At 39.3% G+C, this 17,770-nt stretch overlaps 1 protein-coding gene across 3 annotated transcripts in view; it reads right to left on the bottom strand.

The window, feature by feature from the left end:
- The window catches only part of CROT (carnitine O-octanoyltransferase), a 53,807-nt gene extending 37,086 nt beyond the window's left edge, over positions 1 to 16,721 (bottom strand). The window contains exons 1-6 of one of the 3 annotated variants that reach the window (XM_019749764.2): positions 16,513 to 16,721; positions 15,745 to 15,835; positions 12,070 to 12,205; positions 6,441 to 6,565; positions 4,815 to 4,996; positions 4,537 to 4,661 (exon numbers count right to left, since the gene is read on the bottom strand). In XM_019749764.2, the coding sequence (XP_019605323.2) occupies positions 4,537 to 4,661; positions 4,815 to 4,996; positions 6,441 to 6,565; positions 12,070 to 12,184 (547 nt within the window). In that variant the 5' untranslated portion in view covers positions 12,185 to 12,205; positions 15,745 to 15,835; positions 16,513 to 16,721. Of the gene's footprint in view, positions 1 to 4,536; positions 4,662 to 4,814; positions 4,997 to 6,440; positions 6,566 to 12,069; positions 12,206 to 15,744; positions 15,836 to 16,281 lie in introns of all 3 variants that reach the window. The other 2 variants (XM_019749765.2, XM_019749766.2) reach the window with 2 other exon arrangements.
- Positions 16,722 to 17,770: the final 1,049 nt, after the last annotated feature.

Below are 17,770 nucleotides of genomic sequence, written 5' to 3'. Positions count from 1 at the left end.
TCTTCCACTTATGAGAACTCTTGTGATTACTTTGGGCCTGCCTGAATAATCCAGAATAATCTCCCCATCTCAAGGTCAATTTATTATCAACCTTAATTTCCTCTGCAACTTTAAGTCCCCTTTTCCACATAACTTAACACATTCAGCAGATTCCAAGGATTAGGAAGTAGACATCTTTGTGGAGGGAGGGCATCATTCTGCCTACCAGATAGGCTGGTAAATTCGGGGATGAAAAGATTGCTTTAAAATTGTTGAGAAGAAGAAGAGAGTTCATTAGCTGAGAATAAGGAAGGAGAAAGGCATGAAACAGTCTTTTCTGGGAGAATATAATCTGAGAAAAGAATATGGCCAGATAGTAAGGTTTTATGATTTTCTCTGGCCATGTACATTGTTAGGTAGGTAACTCTGATGTGTAGAGGTAAAACAGAAGGTTGAAATTTAAACAGTGTTCAGATAAGTGTGCAGTGGGGAGGAAGCGAGGGGGCAAAAACTTCAATATGTATGCAAACGAGTTATACAGTGAAGAACCACAGAAAGAAGTGGAGATTGGGGGTGGGGGAGGGAGGAAGGGAACTGTGAAGAACTGTAGGTAAGTGAATTGCAAGTCATAATGTGGGCAAAGAAACAGCTGAAGTGGATTACTAAAGGAAGTGAGTTGTGAAAAGAAGGTGGAGACCTGACTGAGATACTTACAACTGCAATGTTAGAGGTGATGGGTTTTTTGATAACAAGGTTTCGGGCATGACCATGGGAGTGCGTGGCTGAGAGTGGGAGACGGAGTGGAGATGTACAGATTCCTAGAGAAAGAAAATGAAGAAAAGGAGAGGCCATGGGTCATCTACAACTGGACGCTCAAGTCATCAAGAATGAGACTGAAGTAATAAGGGAAGATAGAGAAACTGGTGCTAAAACAATGAAGGAAAGGGAATGACCAAAAGGAAAGGCACCGGAATAATGACAAACAGTGCAGATATAACCTGATAGCACTTTATTTTTTCCAAGAGTGTAAACTGTAAGGAAGAAGGAAAAATGGAAAGGGTAATGGGAAATACGAAGAACAGGAGGGTCTCCTATATGCCCTCCAGTACCAAAGTATAAGAGAGAGGAAAAAATCCCCATCTGAGATGGTTATGGGGAAAGCAGTGAGCTCAAAGGGTAATCAGGCTTCAGTAACAGTACCTTTAAGAAGGAAACAGGAACTTCCAGAGAAAAGGTTGAAGATATAATAAGTTTTGCTGACTGTGAGCTCCAGAAAAAGGGCTGGGGGAAAGGGTTGGGTGTGGGCCACAGTAGTGGGGAACTTGGACCAAGTTAGGCTATGCACGAATCTGTGATCCACATGACAAGAGATGACATGGAAAGTCTGGGCCAAATGAGGTAAACAGGATGAAAGGCATGAGTGAATTAGTCTTAAAGGTCGCAGGTTCTAACTATTGCCTCCTCATTGAGATTAGCCTCTTAGCCACAGTAGTTTGTATGTTGCCTGCTCCCGCCGCCCCCCTCAGCCCACATAAATTCAACTTTCTCCTTACCCAGGATAGAGTGCAGGGTCCAGCATTATAATTTCCCCCTTGCAAAACCCTTAGATCCTTCACACCCTCTTCCTCTGCACCTGCCCAATTTTTGATGAAAACTACAACACACCATCTAGTCTAACTTTAATTCATAAACATACATCTCAAATGGGCACTCGACACTGTTCAGCTACATTTCCACAGCATGCTTGCTTTTCTCACTTTCCAAAATGAGTATTTCAAACCTCCTTTCTCCTTAAATCTTCCGCCCTAGCTGACTGACCTCAGTTCTTACTTCACCAAAGAAAACACAAAGAATATACAGGATCTCCCTATCTTCCTACAACCAAGTTGGCCAATCTGTCTGCATCTAGAGGCACTTTTTGCGTTCTCTCTCATCCTTGCTCCTGTCAAACACCAATCCCTCCCTCCCTTCTGCTCTTGACCCTCTCAGCTCTTCTCAATGACTTTGGTTCCTTATCTCTTCCCCTTGAAGGTTATTTTTCCCTCCCTCCCATGTCATTTCTATATCACCACCCATCCTTATAAAAAAATAAACAAACAAAAATCTCCCACTGAACACCAAGTATTTTTCCGAAATATTATTTCCATGTTGTCACCAATTCTGTTAGTTTTCATCTTCTCCAGTTGAGGAGTTGCATTCCCCAACTTCCACTAAAACTGATCTTACCAAGGGCAGCCTCTGTCCACATCATATTGACAAATCCAATGGTCATTTGAATTTTTATCTCATTTGACCTCTCCGAAGCATGACATAAAATGCGTCCTTCCCTTGCCTTCTGGGAGAACACTGTCCTTGTTTTCTTCCTATCTACCTTGGTATCTTTTGCGGGCTCCTCATCCTCTAGTCACCAAATACTAAATTTGACTGTGATAAGAATCACAATCATTTTTATCTATTACGTGCTCCAAAAGTAATCTTAGCTAATTTTTTGGCTTTAAAAACGATTGTTATGCCTCTAATGATGATTCCTACATCTTTATCTGCAGTCCTGAATTCTCCCCAGAACTCCCGACTTTGTTTCTGACTGCCTACTTAACATTTCCACTTAGATGTCTAAAAGTCATCTTAAACTTAACATGGCCTAACGGACCGCTTGATTTTCCTCCCTAAATATCTCCTCCCAATCTTTCCCACCTTATGAACCAACACACCTATCTATCCTGTTAGTTATGCAAGCCAAATATCTTGAAATCATCTTGAATTCCTGTTTTTCTCTTAGGTCTCATAACCAATCTATGAATAATTCTGCCCAAATCCAAAATATATCCAGAATCTAATAACTTTTCACCAGCTCCACGCTACCACCTGAGTACAAGTCATTATAAGGGCTCCTTTGGACTGAAACAACTTTCTAACTGGTCTCCCTCCTTCTACACTTGTCTGTCTCCTAAAAATCTGTTCTTCAAACAGCAAGTAGAATGATCTTTAAAACATTAATCTGATCACATCACTCTTTCTCAAAACCCACTAATAGTATCTATTCACATTTTTAATAAAAGCCAAAAACCTGAGTTGGCTTACAAATTACTACTGTATAATTTAGCCTCTAGTCACCTTTCTAATCTGCCCCCCTCCCTCCTGCCTACTTGGCTCCATCCACACTGCCCTTCACACCTGCCAAGTTTATTATGCCCAGGGGATTCCCCCCCACATCACACACAAAACAAAAACAAAAATAAAAAGCCCCAAACTGTATTGGATCATCTTGTCCTTCAGATCCTCAGAGGCCTTCCTTGACTACCTAATCATGTTATTTGAATCTTCTACACAGTATTCGTCACTAACTCGCTTACATTTTTTCATGTTTACTTGTTACCTCAGCTTTATACCTATCTATACCTCTTCACATAGCCATAAGTTCCAGAATATACTAGCCATGACAGCTTAAACCACTGTATCAAGAGGTACACTATATTAATGAATCCCCATTTTACATACTATAACTTAAATGAGTTACCTTATCTAAGGACATACTACTGGGTAATAAAGATTGAATTCAAAACCAGGTCTACTGATATTAGTTCTTAACTGATATGCATATTGTTTCTCTATTGCTATTCTCATATCAGTTTTCTCCTGTTCACCTTTTCCATTCACATTTAGGCATTAAACTTTATGCCATAAATAAACATGTTCCTCAATCCTTTCTTTTAACTCTTTTACTTGCAACATCAAGGTAAATGTGTGGGGGCTTGAAGACATTAACTATGTTTACCATCCTGAGAGGTTTACAGAGAGTAGATCTCTACAGGACAAAAACTCATACCCCTCTCACAACAAGCAAAGTTAGCTAGAGAAATTTTACTTTTAAATAAAATTTTATGTAAGAAATATATCCATTCATAATTACATTCTGCAGTAATTATAAACTGTTACTAAATTTATAAAAAGAAACCATTCCTGAAGTAATGAAACTAGCACTTACTACAAAATAATTTTCCATGCTAGGACACCACGCAGAAATTGCCATTAAACTTGCAGTAAAAACAAAAAACTTTGATGAGTCAGTCTGAACTCATGTGCCTTCAAGGAGATTGGTATCAGGCTCTCACCTCATATAATAGGGAAGAAAAGCATACTCACAGAGAGAAATGGGGCATGACGAGCACATATAAGCAAACGCTCAAAAAGAGAATTCAGATTAAGAAGGAAGAAGGTAGAAACAGAAGGATCCAAATCGTATTCTCCTGATTTCCTAATACTCTGATTCATAATTCTACTCTTTAACTAAAATTCAGACTTTCAAAGGATGCAACATAAGCATCAGGTTTGTGTAGAACCAAGTAAGACACAGTTTAGAAAAGCCATTCCCATGAATCAATTCCAACTAATCAGAATGACTGAAAGACAAGGTTCATAGAAAGCTTTTGATCAGTCAAAATGCAGTAAGAACTACCTTCAGAATAGTATGCTCCATAGTGTCATAGTAGAAACTATAGCAAAACTACCCAAATCTCAGTGACTTTACCAAAGAAAGTACCTGCATTTTCTACTTACCAGTCTTAAAATAATTTATAAGAGAATCTCTAGTAATTCCTGGAACCTTGCAGGTGTTAAACAGCATTCGGAATTGGTTCATATCTAGAGGAGTAGTCCCAACTTTATGAACAGGCACTTTTTCTCTATTAAAACAGCAAAAAAAGTATTTTGATCAAGAAGTCATTAAAAAAACTTACAAACCACCGGATCACAACTTGGTAGCATTCACCCCCAAATAAGTAAATTAAGCTTCTCAACTTTTTGCCACCTGAGACAAATCACGTAAGTATCCTTACTTTCTTAACAACTGCCAGTAATTCATGTTATGCCAAAGACTTATACTTCCTCTTTCCAATTCAGTGCCTTCTTTTGGAGGCCAGTAGTGTTCACAATGGGGCGCAGCACCCGCAAAGTTGACATTCAGTTGTGAGGGTATGCGAACTTCCAGGTAGGCAACATTCAGCCACCACTCCTCCAGCTGGAATAAATGAAGAACATCAGCCTAATGCTATTGATAATATGTGAATGTGTAACAGCTGACAAAAAAAAAAGAAAAAAAAAGAAACAAAAGCTACTGCTTTTTACTTCTTTCTTTTTGAACTGTAGGATCTTAAATATTGTTCAGTTTAACTACATTACCAGAAACATGAACCAAGAAAGCACCTTCAGACAGATTATACTGACCCAACAAAGTACTTAGGTGTGTTTTCTCACAGTACCTGGGGTACAGCAGATATTCAACAAATCCTCACTTAACTACAACAATTATTAAGGGATTTACAATTTTCCTTTTCCAAGCAAAAACTGAAATAGTAAATCAGAAATACAAAAACTTTTCAGTAGGCTTAAAACTAACTTAGGTTTTTCACGCACTGCTTTCTGTGTGTGCCTTTCACAATGTGCACTTGAATTTCACATATAAGTAAGCAGTTTCATCAAATTACCTGGAGTTCTTTTTGAAAAAAATTGACACTATAAATTATAATCAGTCATTCAGAAAAAGATATAAAAAGATACAAGCAGAACAACAACTCCTTTACCTTTACTCTAATTAAAATCACTCAAGGCTCAAGATTGAGAATAAAGGAATCTGAAAGAATAAAATTTTATTATTCCATTATAGGTATCAATGGTTGATCAAAAGATCAGTTTACTTTTTATTTCTAAAACTCAAAGATAATTACAATCATTATTTCTAGACTAAAACAATGATTTTTAACTATAAAAACTCATTCTCTGGTTCATACTATAGAAGTATTAGGTTGGTACAAAAGTAATCACGGTTTAAAGGGTTAAAAACAATTGCAAAAACCGTAATTACTTTTGCACCAACCTAATAGTTAAGCCAAAGAAGCCAAAGAAGATTCTTTGTGGAAATTTACTGGGGTCCTTAACAATTATTATACTAACACCTCAATCTAACTGAAACATAAAATCGCCATAACCATCCTCCACTCCAATTTTGTAATGGCCCTTTTTTTCCCCATACACTGTTCAAATATTTGTAGTGTCACCTATGCATCATGTCTATTCTGGTATGTTTTGGAGTTTCTCAGGCTATGATTACCTGGACAAAATGTTTCTCTTACGCATGGTCTGCAGATCACCTGCATCAGAACCATGTGGAGCAGTTGTTACAATAAGGATTTCTGGGCCTCCATTCCAGAGCAACTGAATCAGAATCACTGGGCCCAGGAAACCTGCATTTCATCACGTTTCCTATATAATAAGAAAGGAGCCCACCCACAACACTCAAAACTCCCCAGAGTTAAGTGATTCATTAATTTTTTAGGGTGATGATAATGAAAATGATGACTGAGAGGATTTTTACAGTAATAATTTTTAAATGAAAATACACATTTTTATTTTTCATTCGTTAAGCATCATCAATTTTCTAATTATAAGTACAATAACATAAATACCCAATTTCTTTTTCCTTTTGCCCTTTCAAGTAATTTCTGGTGCAATTTTTCTCCAATACCATTTTGAAATTTTTGGACAATTTCTTCAGTTTTCTTATATTCTTCTTCATTTGCAAATGGCTTTACTATAAAGAAAAAATAAGCATTAAAGTACTTGGACATAAGTACCACAAATTCACCTCAATCATTATTACTTACACAAATCTTAAGACTTAGTTATATAAAACAATTATGTATGTATTAATTATCACAACAGTCCAATAAATTAGAGTTTACAATATGAAAATAGCTGAAAAGCAACAATACAAAATACTGTAAAAAATACAATAGTAGAAATTATGTAATCTTATAACCATATTCTGAAAAATTATTTTAAAATCATTCTGGATGATGATAGTTAAAATGGCAAAGACAGGATTATCATATAGCTATTAGTCCAATAGGAAAGTAAATCCTGTTTAGCCATGAATAAGAAATTATAGCTTCTTTCCATTAATGTTCAAGCAGAGCCTTGAACATTCTGTATGTAAATACAAAATGTATGTAAATGTAAGTGTAAAGCCTGCCCAGAGCAGTTTTGGGTGCCTTGTGGCCAATAATGGTTTCCTTCAGAAAAAAAGAAAAAAAAAAAAGAAGGTATAGGGTTCCTACTCCATCAACACCAAGTGCTCTGAAAATTAGGCTACAGATGAAAATAAATTTTAGAAATCAAAGGACATTAATAGTTTTTGTTTCATTTGCCTCTTTGAGTCTTATCTTAAAGTCAATTTAAATATCTGTATTCATAAAGAATATAAGTGAAGTGAATAATCAAAAGTAAATAATCAGTGAATTTTTTTAAAAAGACACTACAATTCCAAGGTCAAAGTAAATGAGAAAAAAGAAGAGAGAAAAAGAAGAAATTTTAAAAATCTGAGGGCTTCCATTTAAACAAAGTGATACATACATTTACCTTCACTACTTCTAGAAACTCTCTAAAATGACAGTGATTAAAAAGGGATAAATCCTTAAGGACAAAGAAAATGAAAAGAGAGAAGACAGCAGACAGGTTAAGCTAACATTTTACAAATTAGAAAACACATGGGACAATGGCAACTAACTTTGTAAAATGGAGAAAGTATCTAAAGCCTGGCAAATGGAAGGTAATGAGAGATAGGGTAGAGTTAGGTGCAAACCAATAAGTGAGCCAATTCCTACAGTACAATCCCAGAGAGATTCAAGAATTAAAGATACATAGACTCCCTGAGGCAGGGGGCAAAGTCATGCTGGAAACGGGAGGATTGCTTGAAAGTCTAGAAACAGGGGCACTCCATCCACACTTGCCCCTGTAGATGTCCTTCCCCACTTTAGAAAGCCAGACAACTTTCTCCCAATGCCAGTAGAAACGTGGAGGTTTACTCTCCAGAGAAGTTAAACCAGACAAGAATACCTGGATTCTAGCCCATGTTGAAAAAACAGGGATTATAATGAAAGTACACATCCATAACAATGAGCCGTCTTACTAAGCTCCCAAAACACTAGCAGTAAGGCTTATGCCTCATCAAAACAAACGATGAGAGGCTTTTTCTTTGGAGAAACTAATCAGTCCAAGAGAAAGGAGTACGGGTATTTGGGTAAGCCCTAATGAAACTGTTGCTTTCTTCATTATTACCCTACAAGGCTCATTGAAAGGCCCACTAGTCGCCAAGCTCTATCCATGCACACAGAACTCTCACTCAGCTTTTCAGGTTCTGTCTCAAGTATGAGTGTCTAAGAAGTGCCAGATATTTGAGAAAAGCCTCTCACATGAGATTCAGAGAGCTGAAGGAACAAAGGATTGGTGATATCAAATGGTTAATAAGACCAAAAAGAGAACGGCACTAATAATGAATATACAGCCCAATCTTCAAGAAAGGACATGTCAAGAAGTGCAGTAACTATTGGACCATTGCTCTAATTTCCCACACAAGTAAAGTGATGCTGAAGGTGATGCAACAAAGGCTTCTACCTTATATGGAGCAAGAAATGCCAGCTGTTCAAGCTGGGAATCAGAAAAGGAATAGGCACTGGAGACCTAATTGCAAGCAGTCACTGGATACTGGAGTGCACCAAAGAATTTCAAAAGAAGGTGTGATCAAACAATACAGTGAATGTTTAAATTAAGAAAAAATTATTACAGTAAAAGACACATTGCCATTAATCCCCCTCAAAATACTCCCCATCACTGTGAACACACTTAACCCATAGTTCTTGCCACTTTCTGAAGCAGTTCTAGAAGTCCTCTTTTGTGAATGTCATTAGTTGCGCTGTCATGGCTGCCTCAATGTCCTGAATTGATTCAAAACGTTTACCTTTCATGGTCATTTTGACTTTGGGGAAGAGTCAGAAGTTGCACAGTGCCATATCTGGTGAATAAGGTGGATGAGGACACACTGTAATGTTTTTATTTGACAAAAGTTGCTGTACCAAAAGCGATGTGTGACACAGAGCCTTCCGGTTGTGATCATAAAATACGGTGAATGCTGTTGCTGAGTGCCATCCAACGGAAAGGCAGGGAATTCAACATGGGAAGCAGCATGTGGAACCTTAGTAACAGTGTGTGACAAGTTTCAATTTGTTCAGTGCAGTCAGTCAAGTATGAGCTATGGTTCAGAGAAGGTGTTTTAAAGTGTGCCATAAATCATCCTCCATCGTAACAATGCTCTGTGTCACACATCGCTTCTCATATACAGCAATTTCTGTCCAATAAAAACATTATAGTGTGTCCTCATCCACGTTCTTCACCAGATCTGGCACCGTGCGACTTCTGGCTCTTCCCCAAAATCAAAATGATTCAGGACATGGAGGCAGTCATGACAGCACAACTAAAGATACTCACAAAAGAGGACTTCAAGAACTGTGTCAGAAAGTGGCAAGAACGATGTGATAAGTGTGTTCGAAGCAAGGGGGAGTACTTCAGAGGGATTAATGGCAATGTGTCTTTTACTGTAATAATTTTTTATGTAAACATTAACCATATTGTTTGATCATACCTTGTATGTTTTATAGATTACAGCAAAGCCTTTGACTGCATCAATCATGAAAAGCTATGGGCTGCTCTGAAAGAAATGGGTGTACCTCAGCATTTGATCATCCTGTTGTGTAAACTGTACTGTGAACAGGAAGCCACTGTCAGGGCAGAATATGGAGAAACAGGATGGCTTCCTATAGACAAAGGTGTCAGACAAGGGTACATTTTATCTCCCTATTTGTTTAACCTGTGTGCAGAACGTATCATGAAAAACTGGGCTAGACTCAGAGGAAGAAGGAGTAAAAGCTGCTGGAAGAAATGGCAATAACTTAATATATGCAAAATGACACCATCTTACTGGGAGAAAGTAGTAATGATTTGAAACGACTTCTGATGAAAGTGAAAGAAGAACGTGCCAAAGCAGGACTGCATTTGAACATCACAAAGATAAAAATCTTCTTGACTTTTAGAAGAATATAGAAGAATACACAACTATATTCTATATATACACAACTATAGAAGAATACACAACTTTGACATAGGCAATGAAGACATCAAAATTGTTCAAGATTTTGCTTACCTTGGTTTAGTCATCAATTCAAATGGAGACTGCAGCCAAGAAACCAAGAGAAGGCTGAGACTCAGAAGGGAAGCAATGGAAGAATTAGGAAAGATCATCAAGAGCAACGATGTGTCATTAGAGACCCAGGCTCAGATCACCCACAGCCTTGTATTTCCAGTAACGATGAATGAATGCAAAAGTTGGACAGTGAAGAAGGCTGTTGGAAAAAAACCTGATTCATTTGAAACATGGTGCTGGAGGAGAGCTCTACAAGAACCCTGGACTGCCAGAAAGACTAACAGGTGGGTCTTAAAGCAAATCAAGCCTGAAACGTTGCTGGAGGTAAAAACGACAGAACTAAAGCTGTCCTACCTTGGGCACATCATGAGAAGGCAGGATTCTTTGAAAAAGAAAATAATGCTGGGTTAAATAGAAGAGCAGGAAGAGAGGAAGACCAAATACGAGGTGGACTGACCACATAGAAGAAACCACAGGCATGAGTCTCCAGGAGCTGAGCAGGGCTGTTGAGGACACGACACTGTGGACATCACTCATTTATAAGGTCGCCAGGAGTCAGCGCCGACTCAACAGCAATTAACACACTAATAACTAACATGAAACATTTTTAAATTAAAAGCTTATCCAGAAGGACCTAGATCCAAATAATAGGAGTTCCAAAAAGAAAGAGCAAAGAAAGGAAAACTATCAAAGACACAGTATTTTAAAATTTTCCTAGAACTGAAGAACATGACATTTTAAACTAAAAGAACCAACTGGGTGTTTAGAGAAATATATTTTAAAAACCTACACTCTAAGAGACATCATTGAGAATTCAGAATGTTGGGGATAAAGAAAAAGGTTGTCAAACACATCCAGAGAGTAAAAAACAACAGGTCACACATATAAAGGAGTGAACATCAGAATGACATCAGACTTCAAGAGGAACAAACTGTGACTTCAAAGCTCTTAAGAAATATAATTTCCAACCCAGAATTCTATGCTCAGCCAAACAACTAAGTATGTAGGTAGAATAAATACATTTTCAGGTCTTACGTTCTTTTCTTCTCAGATACCCTTCCTCAAGTGGCTACTAAAGATAGACGGCACCAAAATATGAGAAGAGAAAGAGGAAGACAACCCAGGAAGCAGGAAATCCAACACAGGAGAGAGATGTGAAGAGAAAAGCCAGGATAATGGCTGAAGGAAAGCCCCAGGGTAATAACTGTCTTGCCAGCTCAAGAGAAATGAACACCGATTGGAGCAAGAAGGCAGAGAGCCCGAAGAGAGATGCCTCCAAAAAGAAATGAAACTGAGAGGCTATCTTATGTATTTAAGTATATTCAGGGATTCTCACTGTACTGAAGTGTTTGCAGTGAATTCGTTGTGAATACAAACAAACTAAGCAAATGAAAAATGAGGAAAAACCAAAAAAGTACAGCAAAAATGGTAATGGTTCTCCAAATGGTTCTCTTGTGAATAATTACAAAACTATACACCCTAAATAGTCAGGTAATTTAATTCAGATAAATAATTACTTAAATCAGATGAAACCCTAAATTAAATCAGGTGAATATTAATTTCATCCTAAATGGTGATTTGTACAACTATATTGAGAGAATGAGAGGGAAAATGTGGATACGTTGGATTGCATATATGTTGAGTGTTGGGGGGAGGACCGTTTAGGGGGTTCAGAGCTAACTCCACATATACTTAGGAACTAATTTATAATATCAACAATGAAAAAAATCTAAGAAATAGTAGCACAAGAAGTTTAAATAGTTTAAACCTGGAGATAAACAAGAAATTGACAAAATATTTGAAAATGCTTGCTTGAAAGAGTGGAATTATCAGGAGTTGGGGGATGAGGCAGAAGACTACTACTTTTTATTGTAAGCCTAATAATACTAGCTGTCTTTTCAAACTATGGAAAAATTAACATGAGAAAGAAAATTTGGAACATTTTAAGGATACTTTATCATAAGCCTAGAAGAATAAGAATTAGACTCTCATCAGCTTCTAACAATTTCACAGCTTTCTAAACTGCTAACAATAGTTATAGTAAAAGATTACAAACATACCTGACTCAAGGTACTTCTTTAATGATTCTTCAAGTGAAGGAACAGGCAGTGATGGTAGAGAATCCTGGTACTGAAATGTTCGTTCTTCAGCTGACTTAACCAACTGATTTTCCATGATGAAATCACAATAGGGAAACTAATGGAAAAAAAAAACAGCCCTCACAACTTCAACCTCATAAATATTCTTACATAAGCTAGTTCAAATTCACTAAACAAATATTTAGGGACTACAGCACATCCAGGACTTAGTCCTAGTCCTTAATAAATTCATAAACTTGTCAGAGACAGAACCAATTAAAAAAAAGTGTACACTGAAGGGAAGTAGAGTTTGCTACCCCACAATAAGCCTTTTTTGGGATATTGATTATTTTAAGCTGATTATTTTTAAGAAACAAAAGATTCTTAAAAACCTTTGAACTTCCCTCTAACTGCCTGAAAGAACTCAGCCAGAGGACCTGCTCCAGGAAAGGAGCTATCATCACATATAAGTATAGTTTAACATGAACTAAGTGTGATAGACAGGGAGGAACCTAATAAGGCATTTTAACATAGTCCTCTCTGTCCTATTGTTAAAGATAACCCAGCAAACATTTATTTACCAAACATTTGCTTTCACACCTCCATGTGAATTGCCTTCCTCCCCTCTGAAGTCCCAAATCACCCCCCACCAACTTCTCCTTTGTTCAAGATGGCACACAAACCTTAAGTCCCAGATCTATCCTTAGGTCCCATATCCTTACAGAATTCCCGTATGTACATACATAATAAATTTGGTTATTTTCTCCTGTTAACCTGTCTCATGTCAGTTTGATTACTGGACCAACCAGAAGAATTTAGAATGGTAGAAGAAAAATCATTTTCCCTCCCTCACAATTCAAAGTGCTAAAAGTCAAGGAGTGATTAGTGGCCACTATAATTATCATTTATTGAGTACCTACTATTTGCCAAATATTGCAGTAGGTGTTATAGCAAACGTGTTATCTGCCTGATCTTCATGTTATCTCTTAAAGGTAACATTCACTGCCATTTTACATGTGAAGAAACCAATACTTAGATTTAATAACTTGCTTAAGATCAAACTAACAACTCAAACCTGGATCTATTTGACCACAATCTTCTACACAAAGGCCACATGATATTGGGGGAGGGGACCTGTCGCAACTCAGGGTAGAATTCAGATGTGTACAACAGGATGATGGGCTGAGAGAATTTTGAAGAGCAAAGTATGAAGAGGTACGAACAGTCATCCAACTGTAGAGTTACAGAATATTACAGAATACACAAAATCACTTGACAAGTTGCTGTAACCTAGTTGTGCAGATACTGTGAGGCCTACACAGAATGGTGTCTCGTATCCCAAAGAATTCTTGAACATTTTCACAAATGTATTAATTTTCATCAGAGAAATCAAACTAACCCAAAATATGAATAAGGTGTACAAGTGCTAAATGAAAAATGAGATCTCTCAAAAAAGCCTTTATATTAAATTTTATATTAAAATAGCAATTGAGAAATCAAAGAACAGTAATGTTGAATAAGAATTTCCTGTCCTTTCAATACTACCTTTTAAAATGAACATCAAAGTCAAATAAAATATTCCACTCATAAAAGTTTACAGAATAAAGCATTATCAAAAACAATGGAGTGACAGACTGTTTTCAGCCAATATAATTTTCTCCCTTCTTTCTTAACAAAATCCTGAGTTTTAGTGGGGTTATACAGCCACACAGCTAGATCTTTCCTACTCTCGCTTGGAGATCAGTATGATTTGGGGATGCATGTGACACCTCCCGGTCATGCCCCTATAAAAATCTACATGTGTTCTACCTGTGCTTTCTCTCCTTCTCACTGCCCAGCAGGTAGTACTAACTGGAACAGCACCTTGGACCCATTTATGGAAGACATGTACAGGCATATCTTGGAGATATTGCCAGTTCAGTTCCACACAGCATTAAAGTGAGTATCATAGTAAATCGAGTTGTAATCTTTTTTGCCGGTGCAGGGTCTTGCCTTCAATTTGTACAAAACACACTATCTGTGAAGCACAATAAAACAAAGCAAAATAAAAACAAGCAATGCCTGTATTGAGGTTGTCAGAATCTTCCTACTATCCCTGGACTCCTCCCTGCTGATCCTGTTTCCCCTAAAATAAGACCTAGCCAGACCATCAGCTCTACTGCGTCTTTTGGAGCAAAAATTAATATAAGACCTGGTCTAATAAAATATAATATAATACCGGGTCTTTATAACATAAGGCCGGGTCTTATATTAATTTTTGCTCCGAAAGACGCATTAGAGCTGATGGTCCGGCTAGGTCTTATTTTCGAGGAAACACGGTACAAGGGGGAAAAAAACTAAAAAACAAAATAAAACATTTGTCTTATTCATGCCATTGTATTTTGGGCTTTGTTAAGATAGAAGAGCTTAGCCTATAACACTAATATAAAGAGATAATCAAAAAAATGAGGTACAACAAAGATCTCATAGTTTCTCACTTTCTTCCTGTCTTATGACTTTGGCTGTACTTCACTTCGACCATCGCTATACATGGCTTTAGACCTAATGGAAATGTAGATCTGGATTCAAATACCAACTCTGCCACTTTCTAGCCATGTGTCCCTGGGCAGCTAACTTTAACTGAATTTCCTTATCTGTAGACAGGATAATCATATAATCAGATAGAGCTGTTTTAGGGCTTATAAAAAAATGACTGCAAAAGAACATTATAAAAACAATCTAGTTGAGATGAACGTATTATGCTAGGCAGAGTTTCTATGAATGCCCCCCCTCCAATTCCACCCTCTCTAATCCCCAGAACCTGTGAATATGAGATTATCACTTCCATGATAGTGATAGTGTTATTTTACATAGCACAACTGACCTTAAAAATAGGGAGATTATCCAGGTGAACCTAATCTAATCACCTCAGCCATTAGGAGCAGAAAGTTTTCTCCAGTTGGTGACAGATGAGTGGGGGACATTAAAAGCAAGAAAAGGACTGGAGGTGCTGTCTGGCTTTGAAGATGCAGGTGGTTTTATGGAACTGTGAGAAACCCCAGCTGACAACCAGTAAGGAAATGGGGACTTCAGCCCTGCAACTTCATGGAAATGAATTCTGCCAACAAAGTCAACGATCCTGGAGGTGGATTCTCCCCCAGAGTCTCTAGAAAAGAGCCCAGAACTACAGAAACCTTTATTTCAGTTTTTTGAGATGCTAAGCAGAGTACCCAGCTAAACATACCGAGACTACTGATTTATAGAAGCTGAGATAATACATTTGTGTTTTTTTAACTGTTACATTTGTGATAAATTGTTATGGCAGCAATAGGAAACTAATACATATATATATATAGGAAAGATAAGCTCTTCTCTGTCTTCCTCCCTGCCATTTAATAGACTCTAGGAAACTGAGACCAAGAGTACCAATTCCTTATCCACTGAAGTCTTAACTAACAAAGAGGTGCACATTAAAGATATGAAATGTAAGATTCTTTCATAAAGGATTGCTTTGAATTCTCAACCACAAACATTAAATAACATAATTCCGAAAGAACTTATAGATGCATTAAGATAATGATGATGCTGGGTTTAATTATAGTGGGATTGCTCGGAGCAATAAGATATGGAAAAGAGAATCAAGTAGTATAAGTTAATTAAAAAAAAATTGTCACATACCAGTACACCAAGATGAATTCTTTAGGAACCACGAAGGAGCCTGTTGGTATAATTCTGTTTTGAGATCACAGGGGTCAAAACTAGGCTGTGACTGTGGGAAGAAAGAAACAAGCCTAATTGCCAGGGGAATAAATTAACAAAAACTGTTGAAAGAAGGAGGGAGGGGGCGGGCCGGTGGCTCAAGTGGTTGGAGCCCCGGGCTCCCAACGCTGAGATCCGGGTTGGATTCCCACATGGGCCAGTGAGCTGCGCCCTCTACAGCTAAGACTGTGAACAATGGCTCTCCCTAGAGCTGGGCTGCAGTGCTGCCCTGGGCTGTCCTGCGCTGCCCAGAGCCGCTGTGAGCGGACCACCGGGGTGAGGCGGCAGGGGAAAAAAAAAGGTGGAAGACAGGCAATCTAGAGGTTGGGACGCCCCAAGACTCAAACTTTTGGGAAATCACAGCAAACACACGCAAAAACTCCATCTGCTGGAAAGCTGGATAAAAATTACTATAGCGGACAACAGCACTCCCTTCCATTAGACGAACAAACCCACGGGATACGATGACCCTCCCGGTGCCCCGGTATCTGGCGCGGGAGCCCTGTCCCAGGGCAACAAGGAGTTCAGAGGTCGGCTCTAGAGACAGGCGGCGCAGAGTGGGACAAGAACTCGGAGACTCCTCCCATCAGCCCAAGGGAAGCTCTGCACACTCGAGAGCCCACAAAGTGAAAGGAATCCAACCCAGCACCACGACGGACCAGCCCAGCAGCCCAACGTCAGGGGTACCTCTCTGACCCCCGCAGGCAAGATGCCCTCGCCGAGTCCGGGCACCTCCGCCGTTCTACACGATTTAACTGTTCCACACGACCGCACTTCCCCCAACCTGGGCCGGGCTGGGGAGGGAGGTGGCGCCGCCTCCGCGGGCCGCCGTGGGTTCCCCACTCCGCCACAAGCGACCACCGAGCGGCCCCGCTCACTTAAGGGGGCGGAGGAGCGGGGAATTGGACGGAAAGCCGCGAGGGTCCGGCCCCGCGGTCACCCGGGAGCGGGGGTTGGATGGCAGCTGCGAGGGTCCCGCCCCATACTTGAAGCCGGGGCGGGCCGGGCCTGCGCTCTGTTGGGACCCGGCCCCGCCTGCCACGGCCGGCGCTCGATTCTGGCTGCGGCCCTGGAAGAGGCTGCGGGCTCGCCGGATGAACTGTCCAAACCCTGCCCGGCAGCAGTTAACTCCTTGCTGCATCTGTAGCACAGCGCCCAGGCCCGGGACACGGCTGCGCTCCGCCCATGCAGGTACCTAACTCTCCGGGATGGACGCAGGAACGATGGCTCAGACCCATTTTCACCCAACTGGTGCAACACCACTTTCCCTTCCTGTTTTGGTCCCAGCTGCGGTTTACCAGCCGCTCCTCCTTCCCAGTGCGACCGTTTTTTGCAGCCCCCAAGCAAGAAGTTACACCAACACCTTTTAAAGGAATCTTACTGTTCACCCTATGTCCTGGCAAAAGAACAGTGACCACACTGATACTACCTACTTTGCCTCTCTTTCCCTTCATCCGCTGAGGCCGAAGTTTGCAGCATTCATTCGGTGCCATCTCGTGCCTCCCTACCACAGACAGGTCTTGTCCAAGGTCCTTGAAGTCCACTGGGATGCTCACACTGCCAAGTTGATCTGATGTCTTTTATATCACACCAAGAAATGGAGTTTTTTTAATCAGAGTGGAGCTAACCAAGTTCTAGAGGAAGATCCTAATGTAGTTAATGTAGTTTCACAGGTTAATCTATTTTACATTTACCTTCTGAATTAAAATTTACTGTTTCACTTTAAATACACCCTCCATTTTTTGTGAAAGGAAAAAAAAACCCAGTAGTTTGCAGTGGCTCTGAACTAGATCAAATACAAAGAACTAGATTTCAAATTAACATGTCATTACAGGTCCCAGTCCTTTATCGGTCTTTCCCAATTCCCTTGGTAGTAAAATCTGACCTGAATTGAACTGAGGCTATGTATAACTGAATATTCACTTGGTGTAAATATTCATAAGTT

Source organism: Rhinolophus sinicus, linkage group LG09, assembly GCF_036562045.2.
Source record: "Rhinolophus sinicus isolate RSC01 linkage group LG09, ASM3656204v1, whole genome shotgun sequence".
Lineage (NCBI taxonomy): Eukaryota > Metazoa > Chordata > Mammalia > Chiroptera > Rhinolophidae > Rhinolophus > Rhinolophus sinicus.
Note: the sequence above shows the minus strand (reverse complement) of the source record. Positions and strands in the feature narration are given on the sequence as shown.